This window comes from Chenopodium quinoa, unplaced genomic scaffold (genome assembly GCF_001683475.1).
Source record: "Chenopodium quinoa cultivar QQ74 unplaced genomic scaffold, ASM168347v1, whole genome shotgun sequence".
Classification (NCBI taxonomy): domain Eukaryota; kingdom Viridiplantae; phylum Streptophyta; class Magnoliopsida; order Caryophyllales; family Amaranthaceae; genus Chenopodium; species Chenopodium quinoa.
Window position 1 is genome coordinate 1,950,826 of NW_018742556.1, and position 21,303 is coordinate 1,972,128.

At 34.8% G+C, this 21,303-nt stretch overlaps 1 protein-coding gene across 1 annotated transcript; it reads right to left on the bottom strand.

Annotated features, from left to right (window-relative positions):
• Window positions 1–17,219: 17,219 nt before the first annotated feature.
• Window positions 17,220–19,454, bottom strand: LOC110720290 (phospholipase A(1) DAD1, chloroplastic-like). The gene has a single exon (XM_021899292.1). The coding sequence runs from the start codon at window positions 18,917–18,919 to the stop codon at window positions 17,258–17,260; it is 1,662 nt and encodes a 553-aa protein (XP_021754984.1). The 5' UTR covers window positions 18,920–19,454; the 3' UTR covers window positions 17,220–17,257.
• Between the last annotated feature and the right edge of the window lie 1,849 nt (window positions 19,455–21,303).

Here is a 21,303-nt window from a genome sequence, read left to right on the forward strand (position 1 = left end):
TGCAAACTAAATAACTGTTGTTTTTCAAAGAATCCCTTATTCTTTAGGAACTTGTAGGCTTTAATCATCTTTAAATGGCCATTAAGTTTACTTTGCAAATTGTTCAATCGTCAAAATACCCTTAATTGCTATCTATCTTCTAAAAACTTAAATTAAAAATAATTTCTTTTGTATACATCATCTATATTCTATAGCAATTCATTGTTAACAAATAGAAAAATGAGTTATTGGTTCTTAGCAAATGAAGTCGAATTATTATTGTATAAGTCTTTATTTTTATTCAAGTTTTTAATCATTGTGAAAATAATATTGGTATAGTAGTTACTTAAATGTTTATATATATCATAATAATAGTTTTGTCTTCTTACCAAAGATTTATACCTTGATATTTTTAGTAATAAAAAGTATCCACATTGAATGATTATGATTTTTTATTTTTATTTTTTTTTATTTTTTTTGAAGAACATTGAATGATTATGATTTGTCAAATTCAATTGTCCTATTTTGCAACATCTTATCTCTATTTGAAGTGGGTTTTAAGCATGTTTGATTCACTACTATTTGGATTTGTGGCTGCTATATTTTATCATGTGAAGTTTAATTGAAAAGGGCATACAATGTTTCATGATCGAGAGAACTTGCTTTAAGTTTCAAAACTAACATCATTTATTTGATATGATTTTCTTATTTGGATTAAATTTTGAGATAAAATACAATATTATAAAGTTTAGGAATATAGAGTGTACATTTTTCGTTTCTTTATAAATGACTTTTAAAGTGAATGTATGTATAATTTTTCGTTTCTTTATAAATGACTTTTAAAGTGAATGTATGTATAATTTATTCTGTACAACCATATAGCTATCATCTAAAACAACTTAATTATCGAGTATTTTATTATATTGCAATATAATTGTTCAAAAACGATTTGTAAGAACACATGTATACACTTACACGGATAAGTAATAAATAACTTACCATGGGATATACCTTCATATATAAAACCATAAAATAGTAAAATTGAAGTAATTTATACAAAATAAAGCATATTTGCATGAATGCATGTCAACTATATGGTTGTCTTCAATTAATTTGTTAAGTTAGTTTTAAAAATTGGTAATAATAAATAATTATGTTGATGGTTCGCAGCATTTGCATGCTAGTTATATGGTTGATTCCAGTGGACTATATATGACATTTCGAATTTCGTGGTACTGTTACGCTAATAGTGCCTTTTACCCAACGGGAAGACTATCCAAGTTCCAACATTGCTATTTAACTCAATTAGATTTCATAATTATCTATTGAATGCATTTGCTTTTTTGGTGCAGGCAGTGATGTGCCATAATTATATAGACGGGATTTGATTACATGTTTATGTACTAGCTTCAAAGACTTTAACCAATAAGGTTAGATGACATTTGCTCCATTGAGTACATTTGTAAGTCTTCTATTGTACTATTCTATAAATGCAATTGTAATGCATTTGCCATAATCGAAAAATGTAACTAGAAAGAGAATAAATTATTAACATTGAAAGTACTACGTAATTACGTATATTATTTAATTGATGAAAATTGAAAGTTTTGTGATGAATTTTCAAATTTAAGCTTCTTTTCCGTTTGACTTTTGAATTACCTCATACTTTTAAGTTTGAAATATATACGTAAAACATATATAGGTCTCACGTTATTGTTGTGCAGGTGTTTGTTGGTTCACCTGATATATTTTTGATGTTATAGTCAAGTGGTTAGTTGATATTATTGGCTTAATGTCGCATATAATTCTAAAGATATATAGCGAGTAAATAAACAACTGTTGAGGTAAAGAACCTAATAAGATGATAGCAGATCTAAATTACATAATTGGTATATAAATAGTCAAGAAGTCAATTGATAACCATATAAAAACCTAGCTATTTAAGCATCTATATAATTTGATGAAAAAAATGTCCATTTAAGTCAATTATCAACAAGGTCTAAGTATCGTGATACTCCATATCTAAGTAGGAATTATTTGAGCATGAAGCAAATGTGCTTTGGTATCTGTTGCACATCTTCACCATTTGTGTCATTTATTTTTGTGGATCGCTAAACATCGCCCGCAAATCTCCACATAAAGTCCACAAATTTATATTGAATTTACCTTATTGCCCTAAACCTAAAATAAAAAAATCTAACCCATACCCACACTCTAATCACCCGAAAATACGGCAATGTTGAGGCGGCAAGGCAAGGACTTGGCGGCCACAGCGGCGGAGGGAAGGACGGCTCACGGTGGCAGGTTTTTTTTTAAAAATTTTTTTTAAAAAAAAAAACAGAAGAGGTGGGGCGCCTGGCCAAGACGCCCAGCCCCTGGTGGTGGCGTCTGCTCCGGCCGCCGGAACCAGGGGGCTGGCGTCTGACCTGGACGCCTAGCCACGGTTGTGGCGTTTTCCAGAGGCGCCACCGCCGTGGCTGGGCGTCCAGGTCAGACGCCAGCCCCCTGGTCCCGGCGGCCGGAGCAGACGCCACCACCAGGGGCTGGGCGTCCTGGCCAGGCGCCCTACCACTTTTTTTTTTTTTTTTTTTTTTTTGTCTAATATTTTTTTTTTGGAAAATCAGAATTCTTTTGTTAATGTTTAATATTTTTGTTTTATGTGTTAATGTTTTTATTTTTAATGTATATATTTTTTTTAAATCAGAATTTTTTGTGTTAATGTTTAATTACAAAAAACAAAAACTTTAAATAAAATTTAAAAAAAATTACAAAAAGTTTAAATAAAATTACAAAAAAAAAAAGAAAAAAAATAAATAAAAAAAATAACAAATTAAAAAAAAAAAAAAAAAAAATTACAAAAAGTAGGGGTGGCGTCTGGCCAGGACGCCACAGCCATGGTGGCGGCGTCTGGCCAGGACGCCACAACCATGGTGGCGGCGTTCCTACCAGACGCCACCCCTACTTTTCGTAATTTTTCCCCCGGATTATCTCGCTTTCCGGCGACGATGACGGCTCTTCGGTGTCCCTCGGCGATCCACTCCAGCTCCACATTCTTCGTGAGAGTGAATTACGGTTTCGGTAAAAATTAGAAAAAGGGCAAAAGAGTCAAAGTAAAAATATTTGTGGGCTTTATGTGGAGATTTGCGGGCGACGTTTAACAAATCCCTTTTCTGTGTCTACATGCATGGTTGCACTGCACCATCTTGTTGCCATTGGTTTGGAATGTTAAGTTTCAAGAGGATTGTTAACTTTCAAAAAAAAATTATAATCTCTAATATGGTCAATCTTATTACATGTATTGGACAACAACTTTTTTGGAGTATTTCACATTTTTATGGCATGTATCTTAATATATATGCATGATTTAATGGTTTGACTACACCTTCGGAGGAATTGGAGCATACTTTGGTGTAAATTTATTATTATTAAAGTGATTATATCTCACTTTATGCGTAACATAAAATTATTAGTCAAAAAGTTTACCATATGTAATTAATTAGCCGCAAAAGAGGACCCCTAATCCAAGATACAATGGATCATGGATGTGTCATTTGTCTGAAAGAAGTTATAACAAAATAATTACAATTAGAATGTTCTATAGAATGTTCTATTTTCTTCTTCAAAAAAAAATTAGAATGTTCTATTTACTCATTGTTATTGCATTTATTTTACTCTTGATTCTGTACAAGAATATTTTGAGTTCAAATGTTTTAAAAAATGATGATTTGGTTAGATAATCTTTGATTTAATTTGTCTAAATTAAGTGTTTGTAATCATAAGTTTAACTTCTTTCTTAACAATAATTATGAGAGTTTAACCGTGTGATTTGGGCATGTAGATTTCAACTTTCTATATGTTTACCTTTTGTGATTTGGGCATGTAGATTTCAACTTTCTATATGTTTACCTTTTAAGTTGTGCAATGAGTTATGTGAAGAAATTTAAACTTTATTAAAGTATATAGAGTACTTGCTATTGTCCTGTAGTATAAGGTATTTATGTAGGAAAATGATAATTTTAGCCCTAAAGGGTTTAGATAAAAAGCTAAAAAAAGTAAAGATTAAGAAATAAATAAGGATATGTTCATATTTACTTAATTTCATGTCAGTTCAATTCAGCTCCAATCAGTTTATTTCAATTTAGTTCAGCTCTTAATTTCTCTTTCTCATAAAATATTCAGTTCAGTAAATGTGAACAAGCCCTAAAATCAATAATTACTCAAATTGATTGACGCGTATTTTTATCATAAAATTTCAATTTAATTTATACTATTTTATTTAAATGAATTTTATCCTTATGTAGTTCTAAGTGTTACATATATACTTATGTATGTATGAAAACACTAACATGCATTAATAATGTTGCAATTTCGGATACACTTTTGTAAATGAATATTCAAGGTATATTCTCTAACAACATGGAATAAAATTTTTTTGGCTTCTATAATATGGACATATATGATGCTTTTGAATAAAGATGATCTTGTTCACATACTTATCTACTAGATTCACAATTTCAATGATTGTTTGGTCATTTATTTTTACAATTTTTGACTTATTAGATATGACAATCGAGTCATTAAGGTAGATTTTGATTTGGGTCGTGTTATTTTTTTCTATTGTCAATTAGTTTAATTTAATAAAATAATCATTACTACAAACATTGATTATCGGGTTAAGTGTGGTTATGGTCAGGGAGAAAAATAACGAAAACCTTTAATTAAGCTCTATGAAATTTGATCCCTAGAATATATACTTAGATTGAATCCATCCTACATACTCCGTAGTATGTATGTTTAATATGTATGTACATATTTATGTGGGGTCAAATGCCTTAATTAAAGTCTAAAGCTTCCTTGTTTTCACAGTCAAAGACAATAATTATAGTTCGTACAAATTTCTTCTGTTTTTCCTTTGATTGTGATATACGTGTTTTATACAATGGTTTTCCCCGGTTTTACTTAGTAATTTTATATGGTTTTGAGCTCTACGGAGCCATTTCTTGCTAACAATCTCTTCTTTAGTGTATTCGATTGTTTTAGTAAGCTTTTCAGGAATATGAAGCGTTTCTAGGCAATTGGACGTGTTTTTAGTAGATTCGGAAGAGTTGATAGCCAAGAACTGCAATTTATGTGGAGTGCCCGACCGGGCATGGCTTGCCCGGGCAGACCGGGCAATGAGGAGTTCACAGGAAGAAGCCCAATTCTGAACGGTGCAACGCGCGCCCGATCGGGCAGGCTTCGCCCGGTCAGACCGGGCGATGAAGAAATCAAGTTATGAGATGCAATTTTGGAAACGTGTTACGCGCGCCCGACCGGGCGAGGTGCGCCCGGTCAGACCGGGCAAAGAAGGAAAACTGTCGTATTTTACGCAGCCTTCCTCCGCCCGATCGGGCGAGGTCCGCCCGGTCAGACCGGGCAAAGCTCAAGAACGCGTATTTTCTTATTTTTCCGAAATATTATCTTTTGGGGGTATAAATACCCTTTTGTAATTAACTTTTAGACAGTTAGTTTTTCATTAGTTTTCTCCTTAAGCCCTAGAAAACTCTCAAGAACCCTAGTTTTATTTTCTTAAGCAATTTCAATCTTTAATCCTAGTTTTATTAATTGTTCCTCAAGAATTCAAGATCATCAATTGAAGTATTTGGTATTTCTTACTTTCCATCTCTTTTATTTATTTTATAGTTCTTTAATTATGTGTTCTCTATTAGATCTTGTTTTTGATTTAATTATGATTTGTGAGTAGTTTCCTTAATCCGGGATCTTGCTAAGCCCGATTATGATTGATGTATAAAGTAGATCTTTAAATTCCCCAATAATAATCCCAATTGACATGCTTAATTGATTGTGTTTATGCCAATACTAGATTAGGGATAATTAGTATTGTTATCATCCCTTTGTTCTTATTGCAACGGAAGTTGGGTATTAACGGGATTAGGTTATTTCAATTAAGGGTTTGAAGATCATCACGGAAGTAGATGATTGAATAATTAGGAATCTAGGCATGGTGTTTAATGTCCCTTATTCGCTTGATTCCACGGAAGTAGGCTTGATAGTTAATTTGGGAAGCCATTGATAACTCGGAAGAGACCTTTGGTATTATTATTAGGGATTGCTTTTCTTCTTGTCAATTGATTTATATATTGGGGGTAGATTTATTAGTTTATCAATCATAATCGTGGTGATGCTTGATCTTGGATGCTTTAGTTTATTGATTAATATTTCCTCTAGTTAATTGTGTTATTTAATAAATTAGTTGATTATTATCATCCATTATTGATTGGTCACGTGCTTAGTGATTAATTGAGTCTGATTAATTGAATGAACCATAGTCTCTTGGGATTCGATCCTTACTTGCCCTACTACACAGTTAGAAGGAATAGTTAGGTTATTTTTGTTAGGTACGCGATAAGCCTATCAAATTTTGGCGCCGTTGCCGGGGACTAACGGTTTCATATTGATTTTTCGTGATTCGTTTATACTAAGCGTTGTTTGTTGCTTCGGCTATTGTCTCCTGTGTTTTTGATGTTCTTTGCCTAGTTCTTTGTTGTATGCAAACACGTCACTCAGGGTCAGACGACTTAGTGCCTCTCGATTCAGAAATTGAAGCGACTGCAAGAAGACGAAGAGGTAGAAGAAGAGCAGGTAACAGAAATATGGAAGACCAAGCAACAAAGTCTCTTTTGGAGTACGGTATCCCTGACACAACAACCGGACTCCTTTCTAGCATTATTAGACCACCTATCACCGCTCAGAATTTTGAATTGAAACCGCAATTTATTCAATTCATATCCAATGATTCATTTGCTGGCACACCTCTTGATTGCCCAGTGAATCATATAGATGGTTTCTTGGAAAAGTGTGACACTATGAAGCTGAATGGTGTTACAGATGATGCTCTTAGACTTCGCCTTTTTCCATTCTCATTACGGGATAGGGCGAAGGAATGGTTAAGAGATGAGGGTTCTGGTTCCTTTGATACATGGGATAAACTAGTAAAAGCTTTTCTGGTCAAGTTCTTGGGACAAGAAAAGACTGCAAGATTAAGGAACGAGCTATCCACTTTCAGGCAATCAGATGAAGAATCCTTATATGACGCATGGAGGAGATTCAAGAGGTTACAGAGACAGTGCCCCCATCATGGCATACCTGAATGGATGTTAATCCAAACATTCTATAATGGTCTAACCCATGAGTTCCGGATCTATATCGACGCCGCATCTGGAGGCTCCCTTCTAACTAAAAATCCAACCGAAGCAAAGGAGCTGGTTGAGAAGATGTCAGCCAATGACAACTATCACCCAGGCGGCCGAAATAATGTCAAGAAAGGAGGTAAATTAGATGTTGATGCTCTAACTCTTTTAACTAGTTCTGTGCAGGCACTTTCAAGCAAGTTCGATAGACTACAAACTGGATCTTCCAATAATGTGCTAGAAACTTGTCAAATGTGTAATACTCAAGGTCACATCGCACCTAATTGCCCACGAAATTCGAATGAGGTATCAATTGAGGAAGCCAATGCCTTCTACAATTCCAACCCTAAAAGACCATACGATCCCCATTCTAATACTTATAATGAAGGTTGGAAGAATCACCCAAACTTCTCATACAAAAACACCCAAGCTCAGCAAAATCCACCTCCGCCCCCACCTCGAAACAACAATTATAATCCACCTGGTTTCCAACCAAGACCACCCCTAGTACAACAACCCATGCAACCCATGCAACCACCCCCTCAAAAATCCAATCTCGAACTAATGATGGAGAACTTCATCAACACCACAAATAATTCCATCCAACAGTTACAAGCCCAGAGTAAGCTCATGGAAAATCAAATAAGCCAACTTGCTCATCAAGTCGGCCAATCTTCAAAAACACCGGGTACGTTTCCTGGCCAAACAGAGCAACCACAAAAGGGGCACATGAATGCTGTAATTTTAAGGAGTGGAAAACAGTTGGAAGGCCTTCCCGTAAGGGAACCATCAACGATAGATATTGAGGGAATGAGTGAAAAACAGGGGATTTTGCAAAATTCTTCTTCGCCCGGTCAGACCGGGCAAGGTCCGCCCGATCGGGCGCGAGAAGCAGTCGACGAAAAACAGGGGAATGTGCGAATTTCTTCTTCGCCCGGTCAGACCGGGCAAAGTCCGCCCGATCGGGCGCACGAAGAAATTCCAGACAAACAAAAGAACATAAGCAGCTCTTCTTCGCCCGGTCAGACCGGGCAATCACTGCCCGACCGGGCGCGAGATCCAGACAGCCCAATTCCAAGGAATGATGTTCAAGAAAAGCCACGGGAATACATTCCAAGCGTCCCTTTTCCACAGAGGTTAGCCCAGGCTAAGTTAGAGAAAAAGTACGGTAAATTTCTAGACATCCTTAAGAAACTTCACATTAATATACCGTTCTTGGATGCAATTTCTGAAATGCCTTCTTATGCAAAGTTTTTGAAAGACATGCTATCTAACAAGAAAAAGCTTGCAGAGAATGCTACTGTTTCTCTAACTGCAGAATGTAGTGCCATTCTGCAAAACACTCTTCCTAAGAAACTAGGTGATCCAGGCAGCTATTCAATCCCAGTGAAGCTGGGAGATATAGAGATCAATAGAGCGCTATGCGATCTTGGTGCAAGTGTAAGCCTTATGCCGCTCTCCATCTGCGAAAAGCTTCAAATGGGTGAGCTAAAGCCTACAAGGATATCTCTGCAACTTGCAGACAGGTCAGTTAAATTTCCCCTCGGTATACTTGAAGATGTTCCATTGCGAGTTGGTAAATTCTTTATTCCATGTGATTTTGTTGTTATGGAAATGGAAGAAGATGCCCATGTCCCTATTATTCTTGGTAGACCATTCTTAGCTACTGCAGGTGCAATTATTGACATGAAGAATGGGAAAATAACATTTGAAGTAGGGGATGAGAAAATGGAGTATTCATTACTGAATGCTATGGGAAATCCGTCTATGGGTGAGACTATTTGTCAAGTGGATGTCCTCGATGATCTACAACAAGAACAACTTCCCCTGATCAAAAAGGAAGATGCTCTTGAAACGGTGTTGATAGGAAGTATCCATGATGAAGATTGGGAAGTAAGGGAGTACACGAGGCTACTAGAAGACGCAAAAGCTAATCCAATCATCGCTCCAGTCAAGGAAGTCCTTAGTACATCGAGTGTTGGGGAGAGTTCAACGCCTCCCGAGGTAGAGTTGAAACCCCTTCCATCTAATCTTAAATATGCATATCTTGGTCCCAAAAATACATACCCTGTTATTGTTAATGCTGAGCTTAATAACATTGAATTAGAGAAACTTCTCGCTGTTTTAAGAAAATATAGAAATGTTATTGGGTATACCATTGATGATATCAAGGGTATTAATCCCTCTTTTTGTATGCATAAGATCATTCTTGAGGACGATCATGCCTCCTCTAGAGAACCTCAAAGAAGGCTAAATCCAACTATGATGGAGGTAGTCAAGAAAGAGGTTCTCAAATTGCTTGCTGCAGGAATAATCTACCCTATCTCAGATAGTAAGTGGGTTAGTCCTGTACAAGTAGTACCAAAGAAAGGAGGTATGACAGTTGTCAAGAATGACAAAGGCGAGCCTGTTGCCACAAGAACTGTTACAGGGTGGCGGATGTGCATTGATTACAGACAATTAAATAAAGCCACCCGTAAAGATCATTTCCCCTTGCCTTTCATTGATCAAATGCTCGAACGATTGGCTAACCATTCCTTTTTCTGTTACTTGGATGGATATTCCGGTTTTTTTCAAATCCCCATCCGCCCTTGTGATCAGGAAAAGACTACATTCACATGTCCATATGGCACCTTCGCATATCGCAGAATGCCATTCGGACTGTGTAATGCCCCAGCCACGTTCCAACGGTGTATGATGGCTATTTTCTCAGGTCTCATAGAAAATTCTATGGAAGTTTTTATGGATGATTTTTCTGTTTATGGTTCATCTTTCGATATTTGCCTTGATAATCTAACAAAGGTGCTCCATAGATGCCAGGATGTCAATCTGATATTGAACTGGGAGAAGTGCCATTTTATGGTACAACAGGGAATCGTTTTAGGCCATGTAGTTTCAAACAAAGGGATTGAGGTGGACAAAGCCAAAGTAGAGGTAATAGAGAAACTTCCCCCTCCAAATTCTGTGAAAGAAGGAGAGCAAGTCCTTCTATTCAATTCAAGGTTGAAACTATTTCCAGGGAAACTCAGGTCAAGATGGTCGGGCCCTTTCACGGTCTACAAAGCATATCCTTATGGCACCATTGAATTATGGAACAACACCGGGGGCACCTTCAAAGTCAATGGACAAAGGGTGAAGCACTATCGAGCGGGAGATCCTATTGAAGAAAAGTCAGATATCACATTCTCTTCCTCACCACAAACTCAATGAGGATGAATACGGTCAAGCTAATGACCTTCTAAACAAGCGCTTGCGGGAGGCAACCCGATTCTTTTTGAGGAGCCGTCGAGATTCCTATGCTCTCCTTAAGCTGCAATGAGGCCATTGCCGCATTTAGCTTGGGGGAGTTGCTTCGTACATGTGGTACTCTCTCTCTCCTTATCTCTCTTATCTTTCTTGTTTTATTTTAGTGTAGTTATTTTAGTTGTTTTTTAAAAAAAAAAAAAAAAAAAAAAACATACAAAAAATACGATCCAATGAATAATAAATCATGCTTCCCTGTGCCCCATTCATGAAAATTGTTTTAATTCTTGGTATATGATGACGAGTATTGTGGATAGGTTAGCCATGATTTGATGTTTGATTACTTGGATGTCTTAACATGAGTCAATTTTGCCCAACTACTTGTAAATATAGTGCTTGACTAGTTGATTTGGTTAGGAATGTGTGTTAGTTCCTGGTATGTCAATGAAGTTGAGTATTGGTTTATAACTTTGAGTAATGTTTGCATGACTCATTAATATGCACATTGAGGAGGACGAAGGCATTTGTTCCTCTAGGTGGCCTTCAGACGATATTAGATACATTTGTTCCCTTCTTGCTACCCATGTTGTTGCTTGTGCCCTTTTATTGTTTATTTTGCCACATTACAAGCCTATTTAAGCCCCATTGGTTACTAGTCCCAAGCTTAGCTTGGGGGAGCTAATAGTGAGTGAGGCGAGGGAGTTGTAGTGTGCATGTAATTTGCACAATTTTGGGTGGATTTGAGAAGTTTCTTATTTGTTCTTATTGTTGTGGATTGAAAAAAAGAAAAAAAATTGAAAATTTATTGTGCAAAGAAAAAAAAAAAAAATTCCAATGTGAGAGAAAAGAAAAAGAAAGAGCAAAAGAAAAAATTGTTTCAATGTTCAAGTGTTCTAATTGAAGGCTGCTCAAGAAAAAAAAGGAGAGTTCAAAGTTTGTTTGTTCACTCAAGTTCTATAATTTTATATTTTGTATATATGAGTGAAATTTTAAGTGTTGGAAATTTTTAATATAATTGGATGTTTGGTGAATTTTTGGTAGAGTTGAGTTGTGTTGGAGATGATTTGGTCATTAATTCATTTTGACCTTGGTTTTATTTATTAGGATTTTGGCTCCCTTAAGCATAGCTTTACTCTTACATTTTCCCAAATATTTCCTACCTTTTATCCTAGCCTTACATTACAAGCTTTGAAGACCTTCTGACCTTTGTGCATAGAGTTGTGTGAATGTGAAATTAGTTGTTTTCCAATGCAAAGAATGATTTGATATATTTCGAGTCGACTGCTAGGTTGAGTGCTTGTTTTCTTTAAACACACGAGTGCGTGAGTTTGGGAGGGCATTGTTCACATTTAAAGGAGTTGGATGGAGAGCGATCGAGTATATCTTTTACTCGCCACATAAATGAGAGTTGAGTGTGTGAACACTAGTCTTGAATTCTATATGCTCTTGTGGTTTACTCTATGTGACTATTGTCAGACAGGATGAGTAGTCAGATGGATTTGATTGGTTGACTTTGATGCATAACTGTCGAGTTTACCTTTAATCGTATTTATTGATTTGAATTGCTTTTGGGGTGAAGTATTGATTTATTTATTCATTGCTTTGCTTAGGGACAAGCAAAGGTTTAGCTTGGGGGAATTTGATATACGTGTTTTATACAATGGTTTTCCCCGGTTTTACTTAGTAATTTTATATGGTTTTGAGCTCTACGGAGCCATTTCTTGCTAACAATCTCTTCTTTAGTGTATTCGATTGTTTTAGTAAGCTTTTCAGGAATATGAAGCGTTTCTAGGCAATTGGACGTGTTTTTAGTAGATTCGGAAGAGTTGATAGCCAAGAACTGCAATTTATGTGGAGTGCCCGACCGGGCATGGCTTGCCCGGGCAGACCGGGCAATGAGGAGTTCACAGGAAGAAGCCCAATTCTGAACGGTGCAACGCGCGCCCGATCGGGCAGGCTTCGCCCGGTCAGACCGGGCGATGAAGAAATCAAGTTATGAGATGCAATTTTGGAAACGTGTTACGCGCGCCCGACCGGGCGAGGTGCGCCCGGTCAGACCGGGCAAAGAAGGAAAACTGTCGTATTTTACGCAGCCTTCCTCCGCCCGATCGGGCGAGGTCCGCCCGGTCAGACCGGGCAAAGCTCAAGAACGCGTATTTTCTTATTTTTCCGAAATATTATCTTTTGGGGGTATAAATACCCTTTTGTAATTAACTTTTAGACAGTTAGTTTTTCATTAGTTTTCTCCTTAAGCCCTAGAAAACTCTCAAGAACCCTAGTTTTATTTTCTTAAGCAATTTCAATCTTTAATCCTAGTTTTATTAATTGTTCCTCAAGAATTCAAGATCATCAATTGAAGTATTTGGTATTTCTTACTTTCCATCTCTTTTATTTATTTTATAGTTCTTTAATTATGTGTTCTCTATTAGATCTTGTTTTTGATTTAATTATGATTTGTGAGTAGTTTCCTTAATCCGGGATCTTGCTAAGCCCGATTATGATTGATGTATAAAGTAGATCTTTAAATTCCCCAATAATAATCCCAATTGACATGCTTAATTGATTGTGTTTATGCCAATACTAGATTAGGGATAATTAGTATTGTTATCATCCCTTTGTTCTTATTGCAACGGAAGTTGGGTATTAACGGGATTAGGTTATTTCAATTAAGGGTTTGAAGATCATCACGGAAGTAGATGATTGAATAATTAGGAATCTAGGCATGGTGTTTAATGTCCCTTATTCGCTTGATTCCACGGAAGTAGGCTTGATAGTTAATTTGGGAAGCCATTGATAACTCGGAAGAGACCTTTGGTATTATTATTAGGGATTGCTTTTCTTCTTGTCAATTGATTTATATATTGGGGGTAGATTTATTAGTTTATCAATCATAATCGTGGTGATGCTTGATCTTGGATGCTTTAGTTTATTGATTAATATTTCCTCTAGTTAATTGTGTTATTTAATAAATTAGTTGATTATTATCATCCATTATTGATTGGTCACGTGCTTAGTGATTAATTGAGTCTGATTAATTGAATGAACCATAGTCTCTTGGGATTCGATCCTTACTTGCCCTACTACACAGTTAGAAGGAATAGTTAGGTTATTTTTGTTAGGTACGCGATAAGCCTATCAGATTGTTTGGTCAAGTTGAGACTAAGGAAGGATATATCATAAAGGTCTTCATAGACTTCAAATAGCCAAGTTTTCAATACGTTTGGAAAACATTTAAAACTTGATTGCATGTCTATTATTGTTGAAGAATCGAAATTCCTGATTTGAGACATATTACAGATCATAAAATCAATTTACTCATTTTTTGGCACATTTGACCATGTTACTACATAGTACATAGCATATACTACTTCCTTTGTTTAATGTAAACGCAACTTGTTGATAGTTAATAGCGGTCTCTAATATTGTATTTTGGTCAATAATATGTTTGATTATATATTAACATTAATAAATATATACAAGCTATTTTAAAACTTACACTTTGTGACAAATTTATCAAACTTTCACATGATTAAACAAAGAAAATTTCATTTTTTTGATATGAAGTCATGAAAGTTTATAAAATTTATTGACCATAAACAAGAGAGATTAGATGTTGAATTTACTTTTGGAATGGAGAAATCAAGTATGCAACCATTTTTTTAGATTATATATGTATAACTTTCTAGGGTTAATGTATATTTTTTTTCATAGAAAAGCCCAGTCTCATTGGGCTAGATGTTGGAATTTATACAACATGAAAACTTCATTTAATTAAGTTAAATCATCGAATTTTTGGAGAATGAATTTTCCTATAAATTCTAGTTCGAAGTAATCAAAAAACAAACAATTACGTTTATATTTATTTCTAGCTAATATGTTCAATTTCTATGACAAAAAAGCAAGTTAGAAATTTGTGACAAATTATATTGTGGCAATTTGAATGTGCTTTAATTTGGTAAATTGTTTAGTGTTAAAACTATTGGACTTATGACTTATTTCCGATATTTTCAAATTACAATTAAGTTAAGTCCGGCGTGCTTCATCACTTATGCTACCTTAAGTGAAGTCTAGTATTTTTCATCAGATCGTAATGATAGCTAGGCAACCTATTTGCTTGGGAAATTTTGTACTTTTTAATAAACACGTATTTACGGAGCTCTTTCGTCTCTTCTCTTCCATCGAGTCCAAGCATATATATAGAGAGGGCCATAGAGCACCAAATCATGTTGCCTTTTTAGGTCATTTCATACAAACACACCTGGATATTGATCCTTTTTTAGATAGTAATTTTTTTTTTTATTTTAGTATTTCAGAGTTCAGATAGGTTGAGTCTTGAGAGAAAAATAGTATAACTTCTTGTATCTTTCATTCTAAAAAAAAATGTACTCCCTCCGTTCCCAAAACTTCGACCCTTTTGGGTTGATTTCGCGGTTATATATTAAGAAACTTAAATAAAAAGAAATAATAACATATTGGAAAGATAAATTTACATGGAGTTTGTAAAAAAGTAGAGAGATAAAATATTAAAAATACATGAAAAATCAAAATTTTATATGGAGAAGCTAATTTTGCACAAATATTGTTGTAAATTGGTGGGTATTTTAATGCAAATAGATCGATCATTTTGGGACTAAAATTAGGCTAAAAGGGTCGAAATTTTTAAAACGGAGGGAGTACTAATTACTCAAAAAAATTTAAAAATTATAATGTGACAATTAGTGTCTATATAATTTACGAGTATTAATCTTATAAAATCTCTATGATTTAATAATTAGACTAGGTGATGATCAAATGATTCACTTTTTGAGTCAATTATATTTTTGTTGGCCTATAAAAATTGCGGCGGTATAATTGTAATTAATACGAGTACTAAGCAGTTGAGCCTTTTTGGTACACGAACTTCGATGCAAGACTTTTTTTTAGTGACTTTTTTTCCTATAAAATAAGTTTGGTGTGTTGCACTTTAAGGAAAAAATAATTAAGAAAGAAAAATTACTCGTATAATTGGCCGGTGGACTGTGATTGGATGTTATATTCGTGTCTCAAATTTTGTACTCGTAACTGTTTCATTTTTCATGGCCGGTGTTATTTCATGCAGTCGTGTAGTTTGTGGTTATTACACGGGTATGTTTATTTGACACTTTGACCATATACTTAAATAAAATCAAATTATACAAGTATGAATATATTAATGAAAATGAATCATCTAATTATATTACGTAATATATCATATATGAATATAATAAAGGAACTATTAAAAAAAAACGTCAACTTTATTAAATTATCGTTTAGAGGGGTTGGTTTTATATGCATGCACTCACGTACTAATGTACTATATCCTTATGATAAAGGACTCTTTATGGACTTTAATTTGGTCCAACATCATATTGTTGCTTATTAGGCTCCTGCTTTAATTTTCTATAGCCTTATGACAAAGAAAATACACCCTTTAAATAAATTTGTGTTTGTCTCATTTTTATTATTTTGTATGCTATTTGATATATACTGTACGTAGAATAATATCTGATAGAATTGTCTTTTAATGTGTAGAGCAAGCTAAGGTACGTACCATAATTTTTACATTCAACAAATGATATACTTGATCGAGGTGCAAGAGTATGTAGCTTGAACAATATATCAATAATGATCCCACTCAAGTACTCGACTACTCGAGCAACGAGCATACTTGGGTTGGGTCTGCGTCTCACCAAAGAGAAGGGACATATTATTGTTGGGGGTTCTAATACGCTCACATTTGTATAATTTACCTAAATATTGGTGAGTCAACAAGGTAAATATTAAATATGTATGTACTCACATATATAATTGAGAATTATATAAAGAAGTTTAATTTTTGATTCAATTCAAAGCTCAATTACGACATGTTATAAATTTGAGAGGGAGGGTTTTCGCTTGTATATTATGATTAGTACGAAAAAGACTATCCTATTAACATGAGTTTAAATTAAAAGCACATATAAATCGTTCAGCTTTATAGGTCATACTCTTAAGAGCGGAGATAAATCAAAGAGTAAGATATAGTCTCACCCTCAAAAACTAAAATTGGTAGAGATCGATCATTTGACCAAAAGATCACATACACGGTGAAATCTATAACACACTATTTAATGCAAAAACTTTCAACTTTGACAATGTGACATCTTCAAGAGCACAAAGAGTGGAAACTTACGTGTCGTCCCTAGTGAATTGGAGTGATAAAATGAAATGAAGAAAACCCATTTTCGCCACGTGCTTAAATTAATCACTATATTTTTTGTGCCTTTTTCCTTTTTTCAGAGGTAATGGAAAATGTAAATCAATATGATCAAGAAAAGATTTGTTGAAAATGTATGTATTACGTAAATCAAGTAATTAACTGTCTAGGTGTACTAGATTGCTTATTTATTAGCATAGGAAATATGAAAATTTCAACTAAGTAGCATGAATTTGTTGTGAATAAGCAATACTCAAAATGAGAACCTACACTTAACATAAATCTTGCTCGCTGAGCGTTCTTTTTTTTTTTTTTGAAAAAATTGAGAACCTAGACCTTTAAAACTATCGGAATTGTATCACCAATTGCGTTGTCAATTGACTTTATTTAAATTAAATTTTAATTACGCAGTATAAAATTGAAATTTTTGGAAAACATCCATGTTAAAATTACGACCTGATTGGCAAATTAAAATGCAAGTAATTTGTTTATTTTTTTTATCCGTTAGCCTAATTTCTAGTAAACATAATAATAGGGAAAAAAAAATTATGAAGCCGAGTTCAACTTAGAATCAAACAATGTGGAATGCCCAAATCTATACGTAAGATATATGTACAATTATTAACATGTCTCAAAATTGTTTACAAAGCAATGCAAAGATACCACTAGTCTCTTTTTTATGAACACTACAACTTTCAGAGAGTTTGTTCAAGGACCTTCTAACAAGATTTTTGAGTGGACAATCTTCCACTAAGTTAAGGTATGTTTTTAGGTCATGACATTTTGCAACGTCCATGTTTCCCAAGTAGTACGATAGTTGCTCTGATTCGCTGTTGGCTAACCGGAGCTCACGCCCCACCTCGGCGTACACCCACCACTGTGTGTCCTCCACCCGAAATTGTTGGATCCAATTCAAGCATAATTCCGCCAATTGGTTTATTTTTTTGGAACCACTATTGTTACTAGGAATTCTACTTTCAACTTCTCCTAACCCAAAATGGCTACTATCACAATTACTTTTTATTTTACATGCTCGACTAATTATGTTACTTTTAATTTTACCAGGACGGTTAGTCTTATAGTTAATTTTATTGTTATTGTTATTGCGAGGATTTTTACTATTTTTTTCCTCGATTTCTTTAACAGGACTAGTACTTTTATTACTTATGTTGACAAACTCTTCATTATTATCAGTAACAAACCCGGGTACTTTAGTGATGAGATCACTTGGATTGACCACCCTTAATATTTTTGTCCCTTGCTTGTCTACAAGGGAACGGAAGCTTTGGTTTCCCACTCGTGGCCCACCGAAGGATATCACGGTCACGAGTGGGGCCCGCTCGAACGTAGTCTTGATGTCGTAGGCTGCCAACGTAGCGAGGGCAGCCCCGAGGCTGTGGCCGGTGATGGTTATACTAAGAGGCTGCTTGTCTTGGTAGAGCTCAAGGATCCGACTAACCTCCATTCTTATTGAGTCCTGGAGACTGGGCCACATGTCGGTGCCAGTAGTGTATAGGCTCAGAAACCCACTTTCTACCATTGGGGGCCCATCTAAGTCCTGCGGGTCCACATTGTCATTATTTAAAGATGTGGACCTGGGGACTGGGACTGGGGCTAGAGTGGCTCGTACGTTCTCTAGCCACTCTAGACACGTGGCGGTCCCACGTAAGGCGATGACCACCTCCCGGCGCCCCAGGTGGTCAATCATCGCCTTATCATTGCAGACTGCCACGTACCCAATCCAGTTGGTCTTCACCGGAGACCAGCTGGATTGGGCCCATTCGGGTACTTGAATCCCCGAAGTAACCCGGAGGTGTCGGGTAAGCCGAAACCCGGGTGTTGGCAACCCACAATCTTGAAAAAAAGACTTTTTCTTGTACTTAGATGACCCAAAAGAGGGTGATTCAGGGTCAAAATTGAACCCCCGGTACGTAGCCTCAATAAAGGACCCGTACCGGAGGATCTCATCTCGAAGATTCTCATCAAGTGGATCAAGTAACCCTTCCCAATCCCTCGCCCCCATATACTCCTTCCAGCGATCAGCAACACGGGGCGAGCCCATTTGCCTCACTCCACGACCCGACTTACTCGTTGTTGTCGTCGCTGTTGTCGTCGTTGTCGTGGTCGGTTTAATAGAATGATGAAGGAGGGACTGCTGAGACGACTGAAAAGTCATCATAAGTTGTTGAGTTTGTTTAGTGAGATTGCAATGCTGCTGCGTGGGGACATGCGGTGTTATACCGGAAGAAGGGATATCGTAAGGCAATACAAATGACTTCATAGACAGCCTCATTATATATAAATATATATATATTTGGGCTGCTATGATATTATTCGTACGAAAAAACTATATATTATACGATTTGATGAGATATGAAATAAAGTTATTATTATTGTTATTAATGAATGATGATATTTTTTTTTTAAGGGGATTTTTACATATAAGCTAATGTTGAAGAGTAGCTGTTATGTAGCAAAAAATAATGTTTGGGAATGAAGAGTTTAAGCATTGCCAAATTTATAGGAGTTGGAGAGGGGTAGAGGAGGAAAAGGCATAAAATGGAACAAGAGTGTGATTGTGACTAGTGTGAGAGTGACACTAAACGAGTAGAATCTCATTAATTGAATTTTCTTCTCTTGATTTTTTTTTTAATTTTTAAACCATATACTCCCTACATCCCTAAATTACATTCCTCTTTGGAAATTTACACGAGAATTAAGGAGGGAAGAATAAGACAAATAACAGTAATTAGATAATGCAATGAGAAATACAAAGATAGATTAGTTATTACTCATGACATGTCATCAATCCTTTGCAAAAAAAAAAAAAAAAAAGGACCAATCATATGCTCCTAATTGAAAATTTTTAACCAATCATATTCATTGTAATTTGGCACAAGAATTATGAGTGAGATTAGGTAAGGATGAGTGAGAAAACATTAAATATAAAACAGAAAAAGAGAGTTGATTTACTAAAAAAAACTTACCAAATATAGAAAGGAGGAAAGTAATTTTGGAATACCAAAAATAGAAAGAAGGAATGTAATTTAGGGACGGAGGGAATACTTTATTTTTTGTATTTCTTATTAATTGACATGTTATAACTTCGACGTTATTCATCATAGTATAAGTTTCTTTGACATCTTTTAATGATTTGCACTAAAAATAATAACAATCAATGAATAATATTTTGCAAGTTTCAAATTAATCACAACAGTTTTTGACCTGAATTGTGTGTTTATGCCCAATATAGGTCATTAATATTTGTAATACTCCGTAATACATTATGGGTACTAAAAAATTACATGAAGTTGATATAATGAAATTATACATAAAGACTAAGGGCCTGTTTTCTTCGGCTTATTTTCAGTTCAATTCAATTCAACTCCAATAAGTTTATTTCAGTTTGTTAGATTAATTTCTTCCTCTCATAAAATATTCAGTTCAGTTCAGCTCCAATAAGTTCAGTTCAGTTAATCAAAACAGGCCCTAATTCAAAAATATTTAAAATGATATTTGATTACACTATTATTATTACTCCATATTACATATTGATAAAAATAAACATATAATCAATGCAAAGTAAGTAACGAGCATATTGATGATATTATAAATAAAGTCAAATTGTACGTGTTACGATTAATCTAAAACCACAATGGTTTTAGACTTATTAATTTCAATTTTTTCCATAATTTAACATATTTATTGATTAATTAACTTCATTACATTCGTGTCAACTACTCTGTAATACAGAGTACGAGTATATATCAAACGGTGGAAGTAGGAATTTATCTAATAATTTAATTATATGTTGCATAATTTTGTCCTTAGTTATCATTTCCTATATATCCTATATTAATGGAAACTCTCAATTAAGGACCGAGTTTCTAAGTCAACTACCAAGTGCTAACCTAAAAAATTTTGACATCTTGAGGACATGCAACATGCATGCGTCCATGCATGTAGAGTTAAGACAAATGACAATTAGAGAGTGGAAGTATCTATATCTGAGCTACCAGTATCAACCCACCAGTTACTTAGGGTAGATTTTGTTCTTCACTCGAGTTGGTCCATACATTTTGTATTTATTGTATGGCATGACGAACAGAAATGGGCAGTCTCGAAAGGCTTCTCAAATTATATTTCAAGCATAATCAAACTGGAAATCGAACAAAAATCACAAATGAAAACGAACAAAAACCAAGCAAAATCAAACAGGAAATCGAACAAAATTGAACAAAACCGAACAGGAAATCGCAAAATCAAACAAAATCGATAAAAAAAAAAGTCAAAAAAATTGATGACCAAAGTCGCAAACTCGCAGTGCAAATCGAACAAAATTGATGAACAAAACACACAAAATAGCACAGAAATCGAACAAAATCGCAGAAAAAAATTTGATAAAATTACCAAATGATATCGAAAATTAAAAATCTGAAATCTAATCAAATTATGAAAAAAGAATATACAAATTTGATGAGAAAAAGTCGAAAAATCGCACTAGAAATCAAACAAAAATGATGAACAAAACACGCAAATCGCACAAGAAATCGAACAAAATCGCAGGAAATTTTTTTTGATAAAATTGCCAAATAAAATCGAAAATTAAAAATCTAAAAATCGCATAAATCAAAATCACAAAAATCGCAAAAATTAAAATCGGAAAAAAAAGTACCT